The 17,166-nt window shown below is 38.0% G+C and overlaps 1 protein-coding gene across 1 annotated transcript; it reads left to right on the top strand.

Annotated features, from left to right (window-relative positions):
- Positions 1 to 98: 98 nt before the first annotated feature.
- Positions 99 to 16,801, top strand: NBR1 (NBR1 autophagy cargo receptor). The gene is made up of 21 exons (XM_065749107.1): positions 99 to 413; positions 2,432 to 2,494; positions 3,839 to 3,857; positions 4,245 to 4,267; positions 5,092 to 5,238; positions 5,792 to 5,866; positions 6,901 to 7,118; positions 7,257 to 7,421; positions 7,870 to 8,076; positions 8,846 to 9,005; positions 9,494 to 9,781; positions 10,282 to 10,434; positions 11,294 to 11,369; positions 11,810 to 11,920; positions 12,451 to 12,612; positions 12,732 to 12,866; positions 13,508 to 13,874; positions 14,154 to 14,248; positions 14,813 to 14,891; positions 15,281 to 15,386; positions 15,772 to 16,801. The coding sequence occupies exons 1-21, from the start codon at positions 312 to 314 to the stop codon at positions 15,943 to 15,945; spliced, it is 2,925 nt and encodes a 974-aa protein (XP_065605179.1). The 5' UTR covers positions 99 to 311; the 3' UTR covers positions 15,946 to 16,801.
- Positions 16,802 to 17,166: the final 365 nt, after the last annotated feature.

The raw sequence follows: 17,166 nt of genomic DNA, 5'->3' as shown, positions 1-17,166 counted from the left end.
TCTCAGCGCGCCAGGTTCCACCTCTCCGACCCAATCAGGGCGGTGAGGCGGATGAGAGGCAGGCTAGAGAGCCAATAATATCTTGCGAAGTGCAGGTAGCCTGCCTAAACCGGTCCGCCATGTTAGGGCCGTCACACGGCTGAGGAGGGGGTCCTAGTGCTGGCCCGGAGGTTGCTACGACGGGGGCTATTTCTAGAGCTGTGGTGGGCGGTGAGTGGCCCTGACTGCCCTTCCCCCCGAATCTGGGTCAGCGGGTGACTGCGGGCTGGGGCTGCCTGACAGGTCTTCCCTCATCTCCCAAGGAAGACAGCATGGAGCCGCAAGTGAACCTTCGCGTCAGCTGCCGTGGGGAGACCCAGAGCTTCCTGGTGTCAGACACAGCGCATACGACATGGGCCGATGTGGAGGCCATGGTGAGCACTGCCCCGCTCCTTATCTCTCGGTTTCCAACACTGCGTTGCTCATCTTACGGGATGTTAAAGTTGGTCTTTTTTCATTTTACTGTGGCCTAAGTTTTTTTGTTTTGTTTTGGTTAAGCGTTGACACTGACTTTTACTCTCGCTTTCTAGTTAAAACGATGCAGAAAAAAACTTGTTCTAGATAAAGTTCCATATGGGTTGGGTTTTTGTGTTTTTTTTTCCCCTCTGTATTTTTTTTTAATTTGTGTGTGAGAGTAGGTGGCTCAGATGTGCGTTGCTCTAACCCACGATTATGGGTTTTACTACTGTCCTGCTATAAAGTGCACTTTGTTTTGCTTGTTTCCCATTCTTTTGCTCTTTCAGGTAGGCAAGGTTGAGTAATGCTTATCTTCCTGATTTTGTTGTTTTTTTCTGGGTTATCTAGTTGCTAATGCATTGTTTGCTGAAGCCTTTGCTTAAGTGTTTATTTCTGGTTCTAGTTATAGCAAACTTTGCTATTTGGCAAAGTTTAATCATTACAATAAAGATTCTGTTGGCCATGATGCAGTGGCAGTGTTTTTACTTATTTATTCTGTAGCAATTCTTCTGTTGATCCTGTTTGTTTGCTTTAGTCTCCAAGTTGCGTTTTAACAGTTATTTTACTTTCTCTCCTTTAATTCTTTTATAGCTAATGTAATATACGCTGTGGGATGCTTGCATGATGACTTACTTGAATTCAAAACCGAAGCCATATGATGCTTTCCTTCTTGTATTTCATCCTTCAAGAAGAGGTGTTAGTTCAGTCTTGTAGTAGTTGTTGATAGGTAGATGGTGTAGGGAATGTTCGAGTGGGTTTGTGTCCTATTTGCATCAAAGCTGGAATCAGATTGCTTTTAATCCTCAGCACTCAGAGAATGAGAGAGTACTTATTCAAGGCATGGGGCTCTATTGCATTAAGGTTACTTTTCTAACCAAGGGTGATTCACTCTACTTTGCAGTGTTTTGTGGTAGTACTGTCTAAACTGTTTCTTGTGTTTTTACTATATGATTTAATATGTCTAGTGTTTAAAAAGGACAGGCAAATTTATGGCTGTAGCTTGGGTTTTCGGGGAACAGCTTGTGGTGTAGAGATATGTTTAAGATGGCATTTTCTTCTCAGTGAGTTAGTTCTCTCATCGCGCTCCCAAAGTTAATTTGGGTTACTGAAAGGACCTGCTAGTCACTTATAAATTCTGCAGTGTGAGGCTGTCCCAGCCATTTGCTGTCTTCTAAAGTGGCTAGAAGTCTTTTGTTAGATCCAGTCTGGCAGGATATGTCTCATGTAGTGTAGTCTTGGAGGAATAATGCAGTTTGTGTGCAAAAATGTGCATGAGCCTCCAAGTCTTACTCATCATAGCAATTGCTTTTGTTTACAGTTCATTTAATATTATAAATTCTGCCCTTTAATGTAGCATACCTGTTCATATTTGTTGTTGTTATTTGGAAATGTGTAATGAATAATTTATATGTTCAGTTGTACAGTACATTGGCCAGGGAGTAGTAGAATTTAATGTTTCACTCTCCTTAGTTTGAATTTGTTTTAGGTTTGTTGGGGGAAGGAAAGGCTGCTTGCCAGTACCAGGTGTTTTTTCAAGCACAAGCTAGTGTTCAAAGATTGTTGGCTTTAGCTGCTGTAAATTGCAGTGTTTTCCATGTCTGAGTTCATTAACTCTGAGCAAGCTCCCTTACCATGAAAAGGCTATTCTGTGATCTTGATTTGCTGGGTAAATGTTAACTAGGAAAGTTGGAACACTAAATAAATGATTCTCTTCTTTTAGTTGTGGCAAGTTGGAAAAGGGTGGAGGGAAGGCCCTGGAAAGAGTACTCAGCTCCAGAAGAACAGACTTTGTAAAACTGTTTATTTCAGTTGAGAAACTGAGAGGGAAGGTGAAAAGATGACCTTTTTTTTCCCTGTTAATAATCATGATTAACTGAAATCTGCTGGCAGCCTGTCTCATTGTTTGTTTTTGTTTTTCTCCTTCTTTTCCTTACAGGTTAAAGTTTCATTTGACCTGGATGACATTCAGATAAAATACATTGATGAGGATAACGATGAGGTACAGTACTTCCCCCCTTCCCTCTGCCTCGAAATGTAACTGCTGTGAACCTTTCTGCCTCTTGCAGTCAGTCCTTCTGTAGTGTACGTTTTGCAGGCCAGAGGTGGTGGATTTTGTCCTTTTGAGAAAAAAGTAGCTGTTCGTCTCTTGGTTTCACTCTTAATATACGGTTCCTAATTTCAAACAGAAGCTGTTGCTTCTGTTTTTCACAGCAGTATAACCAAGCAGTATAAACAAGTAGTGGTTCTTTGTGCTCTGAGGAACGGATGATTCTGTTGGGGGATTTTTAATTTTTTAATTATTATTTTATCAGCATAAGGTACTTGTTACTGCTTGTGTCTGAAGCCATGATAAAGCCCTATCTCTTCAATCTACATCCATTCTTCTGAAATCCCCTGGTATTAGCCTATTATGTTTACTTTGGTGATCTGGTGTACTCAAATCCTCTGCTTGTTTTATGTGAATGCTATAATCTGCAAGCAGATTACTGACTCAGAAGGCAAATTAGTTACTTCCAGTTGTCCTTGTTGAGTAACTTCCTGTTTGGCGTGACTATGACCTCATTCTTTCTGTTTATCTAGAGATTTAGATTGGAGTGTAGCTGTCGAAAAGATCACAATTGCTGAGTACTCTGAGCTCTGCAGACTGATTTGCTGCTTACCTAATTTCTAGAGATGAGGACTTGAGGGGAAAAAAATATGGGAAATAATGGGAAATGTCAGGACAACTCCAGAAACATTTTTGGGAAAAATTCTGTCCTTTTTTCCAGCTTTTACCTCTCTATTTGTCTGTGTATACTTCTTTAACAAACAGATATACACATTAAACATCACTTTAATGTGCTAATAGAGTAAGTATTGATCAGAATTATGTAATGCTATAGTGGTTAAATGACTCATTGTATGAGTAACTTCTTTGTGTAAATTCTGATTAAAAAAAATAAATAAAATGAGCATCTGTAGTAGATTGTGTTGCCTTTTTGGTGATTGAGAACACTTAAGTGTTGCTTGCTTGACATTAACAGCGTCTGGGTCCAACCTCTGTTTACTTGTATGGCAAGGCCTGTTTTAGCAGCACTGGCTTACTTGTGCTGGATGAAGCCGTGCTTGTTCTAGGTGCCAGGAGAGTAAGGGGCTTTGCTGATTGTGCAAACCTAATAAGAAATCTGATTTACTCCAAACCACTTCTGCATTGATTAATAATTAAATATTACATTAATAAAAAATCTGAAGGAGTGTTAGATACTTGAGAAACTGAATAAAAGTACTTTTACTTGGAAAGCAAAATTTCAAAAACTACAAAAATAATTAACTGCCTGTTACTTGTTGTTATTTCTCTTTCCAGGTGTCTGTGAATAGCAAAGGTAAGCTGCTTCTTTACTGAACTAAAATCAGGGTTGTTAATAGGCTTTAGCTGTTATCTTATGGAGAAAGAGCTGAGAAACCTTGCTTATTGGAATTTTATGTATGGTTGGGCATCATATTCTTCCCAAAGAAAGAAAACCTTTGATACATAGTAACTATTTTGTTTTATTAAATGAGTGAGTTAAGGGAATGAGAAGTCTCAAGTCTCTAGGCTACAGCGTTTCCTTGTTGCCACAAGTACATCAACTTGTTTAGTAGTGCTACTTTAAACTAAGTTATAGAAAGTATGGAAGGCATTCCTGGATGTAAAGGATATTAAATGCTGTATGCTGAATTTATATGTATTTGATGTAGGAAGAATTCATGTGTTTCTCTTTTCTCTTCAGAGGAATATGAAGAAGCTCTGAAGGTAATTGGTCTCTGAATTTTTCAATATATTCAGCTTTCTCTACTGAGGCTTGTTGTAGCTGAAATAATGTATTTCAGCTACGTTATCTAGCTTGTGGAGATGAGAATAGCTCAATTTTCTTTGGATTGGATGGCTTTGGATGATAGCCTGAATATTTTGCTATACTTTGGCTCAATCAGGCCAATTTTGGTTTGGCATTAATTAGTTGAAGATGCAATTGTGATTCAGGGATCTAAGCACACAGTGAAAAATTACTGGCTTTATCAAACATGCAGTAATCCCACATTTTGAGGTACTGGGCTCTTAGGAGATCCATTTAAAAATTTGCTATGCATTCTGCAATGTTGTACTTTCTGGCAATAAAACTATGGAGAGCTTAGTTACTTATCAGGTTTTTTTGTTTCTTTTTCTAGACAAAATAAGGATTGCATTCACAGAATCACATATAGTACTAGTGCTTTCAGAACTTGTGGCTTTAATTTCTAATCTGAGAATAAATGAAAACTTATTTCAAATTTTTCAATAGATTCTGTATTGTTTACGGGCTTTATGTAAACAGCTTTATTGTAGGTTTTAAAACTCCTGCAGAATATCTGCCTAATAAACTTCCTGCTTGCAGTGATTTTTCTAATAAGCACATGGGTTACAAAGCAGAATATAAAAAGCTTAGTATTTCACTCAGTTTTCATGTTTTTTGTTGTTTCCTTCCTGCGACACCCTCCCCCCCCCCCCCACCTGGTGCAGTACAATGCTCTATTTTTACAGGATTTTGTATGTTGGTTTTAAGTGGAGTAAATATTGTACATTGTATATTGTTTATTCAGATTGCAGTTAAACAAGGAAATCAACTCCAGATGAATGTGTATGAAGAAAGTTCTCCTTTGAAAGAAACTTCATCTTGTTCTTGGCAACTAAATGAAAAAACATTCTCAGAAAAGTTGGTAGCTCTTAAAGATGAGCTGACAACTCAGGTAGGATGCAGAGCTGGATTATATTCTCATTAAAGCAAAGAATTGATATGTTATTCACTTCGTATCCTGATTATCATTTTTACCCATACATTAAAAAACTCTAAGCTCAAAAATTGGTCTTTGTAGCTACCTGAATGTGGCCACTGAAGGTCATAACTTTTGTTTGTCTATAAGAGGATGTTTTGGTGCTGTATTTAGTAGTACAGATTCATTCTTGTTGACCAGTCTGAATACTTTGATAAGTAGAATGGTCTCCTGGAGCCCTGATTTGCCTTCTAGCAACTTTTGGTTGACTTGATTGCTTTGGTTTTGATATTTGAATGCGAATAAGGAAGAAATCTTTTGGGAAAACTTTGTGGCTTCATTGTCTGACCTGCTTGATTTTTTTTTTTCTAAAGAAATTGAAAACTTTGTTCTAAAAGATACTCGAGGAGAGAGCTATTTGAAAGTCGTTAATGTATCAATGTTGGAAGTGTGGGTTGTTTGGTTGGTTTGTTTTGTGGTTTCACATACTGGAAGTATTTAATTTTTTTTTTCCCTCCCTCTACACCAGCAAAAGTTAAATCACAGTAGAACAGGAAGAACTAATGAAAGTCCTCCAGAATGGTTTATTAGCTACTTGGAAACCGTAAGTGTATTTTCTTTTGCACAGTCCTTAAAGAATATTAAAATTCCAGAGGTTTTGGTGTGGAATTGATAGCTGTGATACTTAGGTCTGTATATCTGATGACATTTGTTCTCAGTACTTGTGACCTCAATCTTAAGTGGTATTTGGACATGTAATCACTCTACTGTAGCAACAAATTGAGATTATTTGTCTAACAATGACTGTCTTGATTTTTAGGGGGTTGGTGCTACTTTAGAAAAAACTTGCCACTTCTGTCAAAACTGGGTTGTTTGGTTTATGCATTTGATTGGTTTGAATGTGGTTGTAAGTAGCATTATTTTTGATAAAAGGCTGGAATAATTGTTTAGACGTTGGTCCCTTCAGTATCTTGGACCTTCTGTGCCAGAATCCTTGTTGCACTCCAGGTAGTAATAGGAATTTTGGGGTAGAGCATGAAACATGGCATTGCTGTTGGAGGGTCTTGTTTTACCAGTTTCAGTGAGGTAATACTTAGTTTCTAGAGGACTGAAGAGCAACTTTTGATGGTGTCGCTTTTCTTGATGGTTTAGCTGAAATCATTTTCTTAAAGAGACCAACAAATATAGCCTATAGATTAATGTGACACATTGAATTGTTGTAGGCAGGTAGTAACATCACTGAAAAGCGTCTAGGTGGGAGTGGTAAGAATTAATCAGACAGCGTCTTCGTGAAAGAAGATGGTGGTGCAGTGCTATCTTTATTTTTTTTTTTCATTTTTCCTTCTTTTGCAACTTCTTCATACAAACTTAAAGATTTTTCATAACTTGGAATACTAAAGAATTACATTTAAAAAAACTTCTGGTGGACAAAATTGGGACTTAAAGATGAACAGAGACTCCAGGACAGTGTGTTTGGGAGTTAATTGTCTTTAGACGTTTACTTCACTTGGTGCAAGGCTATGGAATAATTTTACAATATATAATATAAGCTTTGTTTTGTTTTGTTTTAATTTACCTTGTAAAACCAGTGTCTTGAAGCTGCATCTCAGTGGTGACTTCTTTTTTTTCCTTCTTCAGTTTAGGGAGCAAGTGGTGAAGGAAACTGTTGAGCAGCTGGAGCAGAAGCTGTATGAAAAGCTTATTCATCACAATCAGTCTCCAGAATTCTCTGAAAGCTCTATTACAACAGCACCTCCAAATTCAGAGACCCAAACAAGTAATGGTAATCAACGTGACTGGCTAATCTCCTGCTGCAACTGTCAGGCTCGAATTGTTGGAGTTCGCTACCAGTGCAGGTAGAACATGATGAGTGATGACTATATAGGAATCTTAACAGGTTAAGCGTGTGAATGGATTAATTATTATTCTTTCTTTTCTAGAGTATTAAATCTTTGTCTACCTCCTGGTAACCTTCTGCCTTTACTACTTTGCAGTCTCTGCCCAGCCTACAGTATTTGTGAACAGTGTGAAGCAGGAACATATGCACACGATCCTAATCATGTATTGCTAAAGCTACGAAGACCTATGCTACGTATTGCTGAAAACTTGGACATAGCACAGTTTTCACCTTGCCTGCCCACTACTCTGGAGCAAGTTAGGTAAATGGTGGCACCAGTCAGTACCTGATAAGACTTATCAAGGCAGCAAAGTAGAAAAACCTGTCTTGCAGTTGGTGTTCTAATTATTCTTATTTATTAGGAAATGGTACTATGTAGTGCAAGTATTGAAAAAGTAGCTGTATGCATCCAAAATGACTTTAATTGAGAATATTACAGAGCTTCTAATGGTAAGATAGAAAAGATCATAGTTGGATAGTAGACTTTGAGAGCTTGCTTGTTCTTTGAGTATGTTCTGATCTGTCTTCTCTTTCTCTGACGCTATTCTAAATACCGTTATCAGGAGCTATGAAGTTGTTCTTTGAGAATTGTCAGGTATCCAGTCTAGAAACAAGAGACGTTATCTGAAGTATTTCCTCTGAGACTGTATTGACTAAAGCTGAACTTTAATCAATTCAGTATGCTTAACAAAGTGACTCTTTCTATGCAGGCTCCAGAAGCAGATAGACAAAAGATTTCTGAAGGCAGAAAAGCAGAGGTTGCGAGCAGAGAAGAAACAGCGAAAGGCAGAGGTCCGAGAGCTCAAAAAGCAGCTAAAATTGCAGAGGAAAATCCATCTGTGGAACTCTGTCCCTGTATTGGAAACTAGTAGCTCACCGAATCTGAAGTCAGAAAATCTCCAACACAGTACCTCACCGTAAGGGTTGTTATTAGCTAAACAATTCTTAGTTGCACTGTCTGGCCTTCTGTAATGAGACCGAGTTAAAGTAACAAGGAAGGCTGTGAAGTCAGTCACTCATTTGTGTATCATTTGTGATTTCATCCTTTGAAAATTTTGTCTAAATAGAATTTGCAAGGTAGAGTTCTTTTTGAGGAGAGTAGCAGAAGAAGAAAAACAAAGCAACTGATGATTATGTTGGTTGAAGAGGAAGGCAAATGCCTGGGATGGCATGTGTGCGTGTAATATAAACTAACATCGCTGCTAGCTTTTATAAGAATCCATTTTTTCCTGTTTTTATTGTCTCTTTATAGTTAATTATTTTCAGTGTCCATGTTTGGTGCTTTTTCTGTCTTTTTTTTTTCCTGTATGAATTTAGGATGAGGCATGTTAGGCAGCAGCCTTTCAGGCAGGGCATATTAAAAAAAAGAATTAAAAGTCAACTGAAGAGCAGTGAACCTTTTACACCTGGGTGCTGTAATCATAATAGAGATTCTTCAGAATTAGCAGATCTTATTTTCATACGTTTCCTTTTTAGTTAAGCAAAACAAACTGCTATGTGGTGTTTAGACTTGAGGTGAAAACTGTGCTAAAACATTACAGTTTGGAAACACATCTAGAGACTAGAGACTGTTTCTCAGTCCTAAAAAAAACAACACATCTAAGTATGATATTCTGTTTTTAGCCATAATGGCTGAGTAACTTGCTCAGTTTTGGTGTTTTGGTTTGTTTTTCTTTACCTTCCCAGGAGTCTCAGTCAACACTTCCAAGCAATTGTTCCAACACTGAGTGCAGTTTTTGTGGATGAGAATTTGCCTGATGGAACTCACCTACAGCCAGGCACAAAGTTCATCAAACACTGGCAAATGAAAAATACTGGCAGTGTGGAATGGAGCTCAGACACAAAGGTGGCTTTCCTTTGTTGTTAACTTTTACATGCTAAAATGATGGGAAAATAGAAAAATAGAAAATAGAGTTCATATGTATTAGGAATCTAAATTCTCTCTTGGAACCCGTTTATGATTTATTTTGATGGGTTAATTAACTGGAAAGCGTAGGGCAGTAAGCTGTCCTTATAACTAGAGAGCATAGAAGGAGAGTAGTCAAGGTAAACGTCAATGAAAATGTCTTCTGTTTTTCTAGTGTAGTAGTGCAATTTGGTTATGGAAAGTATGTTGCATTTCTGAAAGTTTCTTCTCTTAGTGTTGACTGGATTCCTGTTTAAAGATGAGTATGGTCAGTCTTAGTGGTGATAGAGACTAACATGTCAACCTTTACTAGCAGCTGCTCTTTGTCTAGCATTTGTATAAGGCCTTTTAGCAGAGAAGTTCAGAATGTTTCTTCCTCCCTACTACTAAAGAGGAACTTGTAAAGTTTTTTCTTCTTTCTATTTCAGCTGAAACTTATGTGGGGAAATCTCACCTTGGCATCTTCTGAGAAAAAGGATGTGTTGGTACCATCCATACCAACGGGACAAATAGGAACCATTTCAGTTGAGTTTGTGGCTCCCAATATAGAAGGAACTTACACCTCTCACTGGAGGCTGTCACACAGAGGCGAACAGTTTGGGCCTAGAATCTGGTGCAGTATTGTTGTGGATCCCTCCTCAGCTGCTGACTCTTTAGAAAGCCATTGGAAGGATTTTGATTCCCATCATAAAGATAATATTTCCAGTAACAGACAGGCAAGTAACTCACCCAGTATTGGGGTACTTGTGAATTGTCTGGTAGTTGGAAGAATATGCATTGTTCTCTTCAACGTTACTGTGTTCCTAGCTATATTGACTTCTGGGAGATTCCTTTAATAGTTTGCTTCTGTTTTTTTTTTTTATTTTTTCAAGTTACTATTGTTAGTAGACAAGAAAAACAACTTCTTTTGCACTTGTAAGTTCTGAAATGGTAATTCTTTTTTGACAGACATCCATTAGGTTACTGATCTGTTTCAGTTATTTTTCTAGTTGGTTTTTTTTAATAAAATGAAAGATTATGGAATTGCTTTATGTTAAGTCTTGTCCTTTTTGGCTCTAAAATGGAATGGGCCGAGTTTAATATTTTTCAAGTAGTCTGTGATGTAAATAATATTCAAGATTTATGTTTTATGCGACTTAGATTTGCTACCTGACAAAGGTGCTTGAGGCTTTTTGTTTGTCTGTGGTGTTTTTTTTTTTTTTTTTGCCTCTTGCAGGATTATTACTTGAAACCAGAAAGAAATGCTCATGTTATGGGTGAAATTATGGAACAGGCTGAGATATCTCTGCCCCCTTTTCCTTTGAAGATGAAAAATCTACCTAGTGAGAGAGAATTCTATATCCCATCTGTTGATCTTCTCACTGCACAGGTAAAGTGCTTAAGAAAATACCAATCGGGTAGAGACGAAACAAACAGTATTGGTTTTGATGTCTCCATACGTAGACATCCATAAGAATAAGTAGCTTTTAAGCTTTATAATACTCTTCCTGGAAACATAGTGGTTATGCTGTATTTTATATAGCAGAACTGTTTCCCTGAATTATTACAGAGAGCTGTCACTAAGCAAGGTATGTGCTAAGATTTTCCTTGAAGAATTACGGTGTAGGGTCTGTCTTTTGACCTCTGACAGTGAAGCGCTTAATTTTCCCTCACTGCCTTAATTTGTGTATTGTTTTCTCTAGTGTAGGGGTGAACTTTATGGGGAAGATATTCTCCATTTGAGGCCACAAAAGTCAGTAAGAGGATGGAGTAGACCCTTTTGTAAGATACTGGAATTACAGAATCACCAAGGTTGGAAAAGACCTCTAAGGTCATCCTGTCCAACAGTCCACTTATCACCAATGTTTTCCACTAAACCACGTTACCCAGTAAAACATCTAAACGTTTCATGAGCACCTCCAGGTTGGTGACTCTACCACCTCCCTGGGCAGGCTGTCCCAGTGCCTGATCACTCTCTTGGAGAAGATGTCCTAATGTCCGACCTGAATTTCCCCTTGCACAACTCGAGTCCATTTCTTATAGGCTTATTGCTAGGTATGTGGGAGAAGAGGCCAGCTCCCATCTCATCAAAGCTTCCCTCAGGTAGTTGTAGAGAGTAATAAGGTCACCCTTGAGCTTCCTCTTCTCCAGATTAAACAATCCTGGATGCCAAGGATTCCCTGAGTCTGGGAAGTACCACATAGGATTCCAGTTTGTTTGTTGATGAAAACTGGGATTTCTTCCTCTAGGATTTGCTGTCCTTTGAGCTGTTGGACATCAATATTGTACAGGAATTGGAGCGAGTGCCACACAATACTCCTGTTGGTAAGGATTTTCTGATATTCTGGGGAACTGTTGCTAGCATTCCGAATTACCATTCACTCAATGAAAATTTGTCTGTGCAAAAGTTTATTTGTTCTTTGGACTGCCACGTCTCTTTTATTCTTTTTTTTTTGTGTGGGTGCATCACTAGAGGAGATTTAATGGTCACGTGTCACGTTCAGTCTTAACTTCTTTCCAGTTTCATGTCCCCAAGATCGTAAGTTTCCAGGCATTCTAGAAGGTTGTCATTTGCTTTTCCTCAGCAAGTACCAGTGATTGCAAAGCTAATTGTCTATTTTGCCAAAATATCTTTTAAGATAACTGGGTTTCTTCAGTCTTGGAAGAACGTTCTTTAAGAAGGGATTACTTCTTAAAAGGTTACCTCCTGGAGGAAGGTTTCTGTGAAGACGATTATCATTAAAGTAGTAATCTTTGTTTTTCAGACATGACTCCATGCATGTCCCCTTTGCCACATGATAGCCTCTTGCTAGAGAAACCTGGCTTAGGTCAGATAGAGGAGGAGAATGAGGGAAGTGGATTTAAACCAGTGCCTGGTAAGCAGTAATGATGGTGAGCTTGAGAATGGGGAGGAAGGAGGGTATTGTCAGATCTGATAATGGGACAGAAGTGATGTGTTTTATTTACCTAAGGAATTGGAATTCCTGTTTTTTGCCTTTCTGTGGGGGAAAAAAAGCTTTTTGAATTATAAACCTGTAATCTGATGCTATTCTCTGTAAAGCTTGGAGTGAAATATACCTAAAATTCAGAAATAGAGAATTAAGGTTCTTATGAGTTCTCTACCTCATAGAATTGGTCAGAGAGCTGAGAATTTGCCTTTTAAGGACTAGATTAGACCCTCGCATCCCATTTCAACTTGAAATGGAATTCCAAAGTCCAATTTGGATTGTTAGAGTTATTACAATGATTACAGGAATAATCAGTACATGGAATCGGTATTATTAGCATTGGCTATCTTTTTTTTTTTTTTTTTAAAAAGGTTTCATACTTGTGTTTCCTTGTGGTGACATTAAAGTGATCTGTTGTTTTCCTTTCAAAGCAATGACTCAAGTCTGCTTTTCTACAGAAACTTGTGTGGTAAAAGTGAAAACTGAACATCCACTGAACCAAGAGGAAGGGGAAGAAGATATGAGTGGGACTCAGTTTGTCTGTGAAACTGTAATTCGCTCTCTAACTCTGGATGCTGCACCTGACCATAAGCCCCCACAAAAAAAGAAATCCCTGAAGAGTGAGTACTGTATGTAGCTGACTTCTGTTGCTTTACTTTCCTTGAAGGTATTGGACACAGATTGATTTATACGGAAGCTAACGATAAATTTTCAAATCGTTTATATTGTGTTGTATTAGATTCTTTGCAAACATGCCAAGGCACCTTCAGTTGTAATGTGATAAATAAAGAAACTTCTAGGATAAAAACTCATTCTGTTCCTAAAAAGGAATCAAATATCCATCAGTCAGAGTCAATGGCAAAAAATGGCAATGGTAAGTAAAAAGTCTGAATTGAATGTAATGTATATGATTGAATTGAATGTAATTCTCTTTATTAGGGACTGCAGAGGGGGGAGGAAAAAAAAACATTTACAAAAAAATCTCTGGTGTTCTAGGACTGTGATTGCCTTGATGTAGCAAGGATCAGTGTTGCATCAGAAAATTGGTGTCAGTGCTCTGAACAAACAGTTATTTTGAAAGCTTTGTTCTAATCAAAGAAAGAAAAATAAAGAGTGAAATTGGAATATTGACTGGAACCATTATCTCAGTTGTTACTAAGTGCTTGTAGATTATGCATGGCTTGGTACTTCCTTATTGTGTGTGCGTAGCTTGAAGTCTGCGCTTAGATTTGGTGCGTGTAATTTAGGAGCTGAAAACTGCTGTTCCCAGTGTATCTGAAACCTCTGTTATGTTCTACCTAAATGTAATTTAAGATCAATATCTCCCTCATCCCCTCAAGAAATAAAGAATAACAATAAAAAAGCTCTTATACAGTTAACATTGGTAGCAAAGCTTTAGAGTTATTTCTGAATAATTGCCCTTTACATCTGGAACAGGACTGCCTTTGGTCTTATCCAGGCAGAACAGACAATTTTTAATACTTTTTTTTTCTTCTTTTTTCCCCCCCCTATTAGACGAGCTTCTACTATTGTCTGATAAGGGAACAAACCACTCTAGCATTACTGCCAGGTCTGATGAAGACGAAGGTGATGATAAAGATGATGTTCAAAGTCAAGGCTCCTCCACTTCATCAGAGGATTATATCATTATTCTCCCTGAGTGCTTTGATACCAGCCGTCCTTTAGGGGAGTCCATGTATAGTTCAGCGCTTTCTCAGCCCAGCCTGGAAAAGACAGGAGAATCTGAAACAGGGGCAGGGAATTCTGAAGCGGAAAGGCAGCCACAGATGCACAGCATCAGTAACATTTTGACAACTTCACGAACAATTGCTGTAGTACCTTTGGCCCCAGAGGTTGTGGACACCTTACCCCAGACTGAAAGGTATGCTTCTATGACAAGAATAAAGAGTTGCTGCAAGCTTTACAGGATGTTGTGGTCAAGTTCAGTGTCCAAATAGAAATTGTTGCAAAAGAAAAAAAAATAAAAAATCAGTTTTGCATGTGCTTGTGTGTCTTACATCCTATAACTTTTTATAAAGCCAGTTAATCAATGAGTAGAGAAGGAAAGGAGTTCATAAGCCGGCAAAAGAAATCTTTACCTAGATTTACATATGTGTGGGCACGTAAGATGGAAATGGTAATTGTTTTGCTTTGTTTTCAGAAGTATTGCATCTCTTCAGAATCACATCTTCCAAGAGCCAAGCATACCAACTTCAGAGAGTGTCTCTTCCACTCCTTGTAATCAAATGAGAGAAGGTATTGACTGTACTTACTGAAGGGTGCATACATAGTTGCATCCTATTCTTTACCCCTGCAATTGAATTTGGTGTCTTTTATTCTTGAGGGAAACAGAAACCTACCCAAGTAATAACCATCTGTTTCTCTTGGGGTGTTTATTCAAATCTTCAGCACAATAAAAACTTAAAGCAGTAGTCAGTTTTCTGAATCAGGTGAGAGTAGTATTTATTCATTAGAAATGGTAGGAGAGTACTCAGAAGTGTCTGTATACATACAGAAGGTTATCTTGCTCTGGAATTAGAGCTATATGCTAAAGCTGTTGTTACAGTTATTTGGAGGTCAGACATCAGTTCATACTGTACTGTAGTAGATACCCACTGACTAATCAGCCAGATGACTTCTGGAATTCTTTGATTGTATCAACTGTAGTGAGAATTTTGCATGCCTAGCTTGCATTTGGGTCAGCAAGCTTGAAAGTTTTGCTTTAGACTGAAACTCACTTTCTGTTTATGTGCATGTTGAATCTCTTCCGTTTCCAGTTAACTGTGTGTGTTCATATGGTATTTTTTTTTCTTCTTCCAGAACCTAGTGGTGAAGACAGGCATGAACCAGGATCTTCTCTGTTTCTAACCAGTAATCAGAAGGGCTCAGAATACCCAAGGTAAAGAAACAGAAGCTGCACCTTCACAAATCTGATTTGTTCCATGGTCTTTCTCTTAAGACTGAGTGACTAAGAATCAGTGGAAATCAGACAAATTACTCTGGTCTGGATGGATATGTCACAGCTTCTATGTACATAGACTATTTAATCCTTTCATTTACTTATGTAGAGTAAGCTAACATCTTTTAGCATTAAAAAAGTAAATACAAATTAACAGAAGGCATGGAGAACTTGATTCCTGAGTAGCAGTGATTCTTTTGGATAATTAATTATTTTCTGCAGCAAGAACTAAATATCAACTGAGCTATTAGCGGGGAAAGATTTCCATTTTAGGTGGACAAAACACATGGCTTTTGCTGACCCAAGTGTAATGCCTAACCTTTCTGCAGACACCCACAAGGAGGCAGTATTGCGGGAGAACTAGTTAAAGGAGCTTTGTCAGTTGCCGCCTCTGCCTACAAAGCATTATTTGCTGGACCACCCATTACAGAACAGGTAAATGTCTTTTTTTCCCATGTTCTGTATGAGTTTTGCAGAATTCCAGCGTTAAAGTTGTAGGTGTTGGTACCTTAATAAAACATACATTCTCTGTATTGATGTTTCACAACACTGCTGCAACAGTAAAATGTAAAGTTTGATGGCATCCCCCAGGTGACAGAAATCCATGCTGTGGAGATAGAAGCATGTCTCTTTGAGCATAATGAAAGGGCAGTAATTCAAATGTACAAGTGACCAATGAAAGTAGATGTGCGTTACTTCCTTGTGGACAAAGGATCTCAGTGTCATCACTGCATTCCGCAATTCATCACAGCATAACGCAAGTTGAGATGGCAAAAAATAAGATAAACAATCTTCTTGTCTCTTGTTTTGTTTCTATCAGCCTGCAGCTACAGAAGAGCGCACTACTGCTCTTCTATCCAGTCTGTGTGAGATGGGATTCTGTGACAGGCAGTTAAACCTGCGACTGCTGAAGAAACACAACAATAATATGGTTCAAGTGGTAACTGAATTGCTTCAGATCAGTAATGGTGACTGGTACAGCAACAGATGCTGAACCTTCCCAATGGAGGGATGAGTTGCCCTAGTTGCACAAATTCTCATTATCACTACAACTTTATCAGGCTGTCCTTCAACTGCTTTGGAGATATAGATAAAACTTTGGCTTTTCTTTGAGCTTTTGACTTTTTCCTCTCGTGGAAATGTCAAATAGTGTTTGTCCCACAACATTTTACAAATTGGAGACCCGAATTTGAACTTCATTTTTGTTGAAATTAGGAGTATTGAGTTGATGACTTCATACTGAATAATTTTTACCTGGAAATGTTATAGAACAACTTCAGGCTGCACACAGATGAGAACTTCCCCTTTTACTGTACGTAAAATACTTTTTTAGGCGGCTAGAAGCTCTTGTTTTGCTTCTAACAAAATTCGTAATAGGAAGCAATGTAAAATGCTTCTGTAAGATGTATTCTTCTCTAGTTTACACAAGATACTTGCTACTTGGAAGCCGTTTCTTTTGATATGATTTAGTTATCAAATTTTGTCAATTTCATTATAGTAATGTAACAGATTTAAACCTTACAAATCATTCTTGGGTGGGGGGAAGAGGGGTGGAATGTTGCTTATATAATAAAATTAGTCTTGAAGCATCAGATGACTTCTGAAAAGCCTTAATTTAATTTGAACTGATGTATACCAGGAAAATCACTGTTTCTTGTAGCAGAATAAAACATAAGAGTTAATATACCAGCAGCTATATTAAGTGTAAGTATTTGTAGTAATGGTAACAGAAAATATATATCTAACAGAAAATATAGCCTACATAAAATATTTTGTTAAAAATTGAGTTGTAAGTGTAGGAACGACCTTTCTAAGAACCTTTGAAAAGGTATTTTGGGGGAAAAAAATGTGTCAAAACTCATCCCGTGTCCTTTCTGCATGAAAAGCCAGGCCTGAACTGGAGTATGAAATCTGGTAGCATTTGGGAAATGAAAGAACCTCCACCCTGAGGATAGGGATTGTACCACATACTTTGTTTTGAAAAATGTAACTTAACTTGTGTTAAATACATAGTCTCTGGCAATGGTTTTAGTTGCTCCTGTGCTTCTGTAAAAACATCTGTAGAATTCACTTTCTCAAGATTTTTTTGCTTTATGTATGCATACTTATTTCAAACTTTAAGAATTCCCTCCCGAACATCCTGAGAGGTGACTTGATTCTGAAGAATCGCAAGAAGCCAGTCACATACACTGCTGTGCAGTGGTGTATCTATAGG

The sequence above is a fragment of the Cyrtonyx montezumae genome, unplaced genomic scaffold (assembly GCF_038088225.1).
Source record: "Cyrtonyx montezumae isolate F1298 unplaced genomic scaffold, pur_monq_1.0 scaffold_58, whole genome shotgun sequence".
Taxonomy (NCBI): Eukaryota; Metazoa; Chordata; class Aves; order Galliformes; family Odontophoridae; genus Cyrtonyx; species Cyrtonyx montezumae.
This window is presented reverse-complemented; position numbering and strand designations above follow the sequence as displayed.

Excerpts from the sequence above, each read along its gene's own strand:
- NBR1 (XM_065749107.1), top strand. The coding sequence starts at position 312 with ATGGAGCCGCAAGTGAACCTTCGCGTCAGCTGCCGTGGGGAGACCCAG. Across the intron at positions 11,370-11,809 it reads GCCACACAATACTCCTGTTG|ACATGACTCCATGCATGTCC; the intron begins GTAAGGATTTTC and ends TTTGTTTTTCAG. Across the intron at positions 14,249-14,812 it reads TTGTAATCAAATGAGAGAAG|AACCTAGTGGTGAAGACAGG; the intron begins GTATTGACTGTA and ends TTCTTCTTCCAG.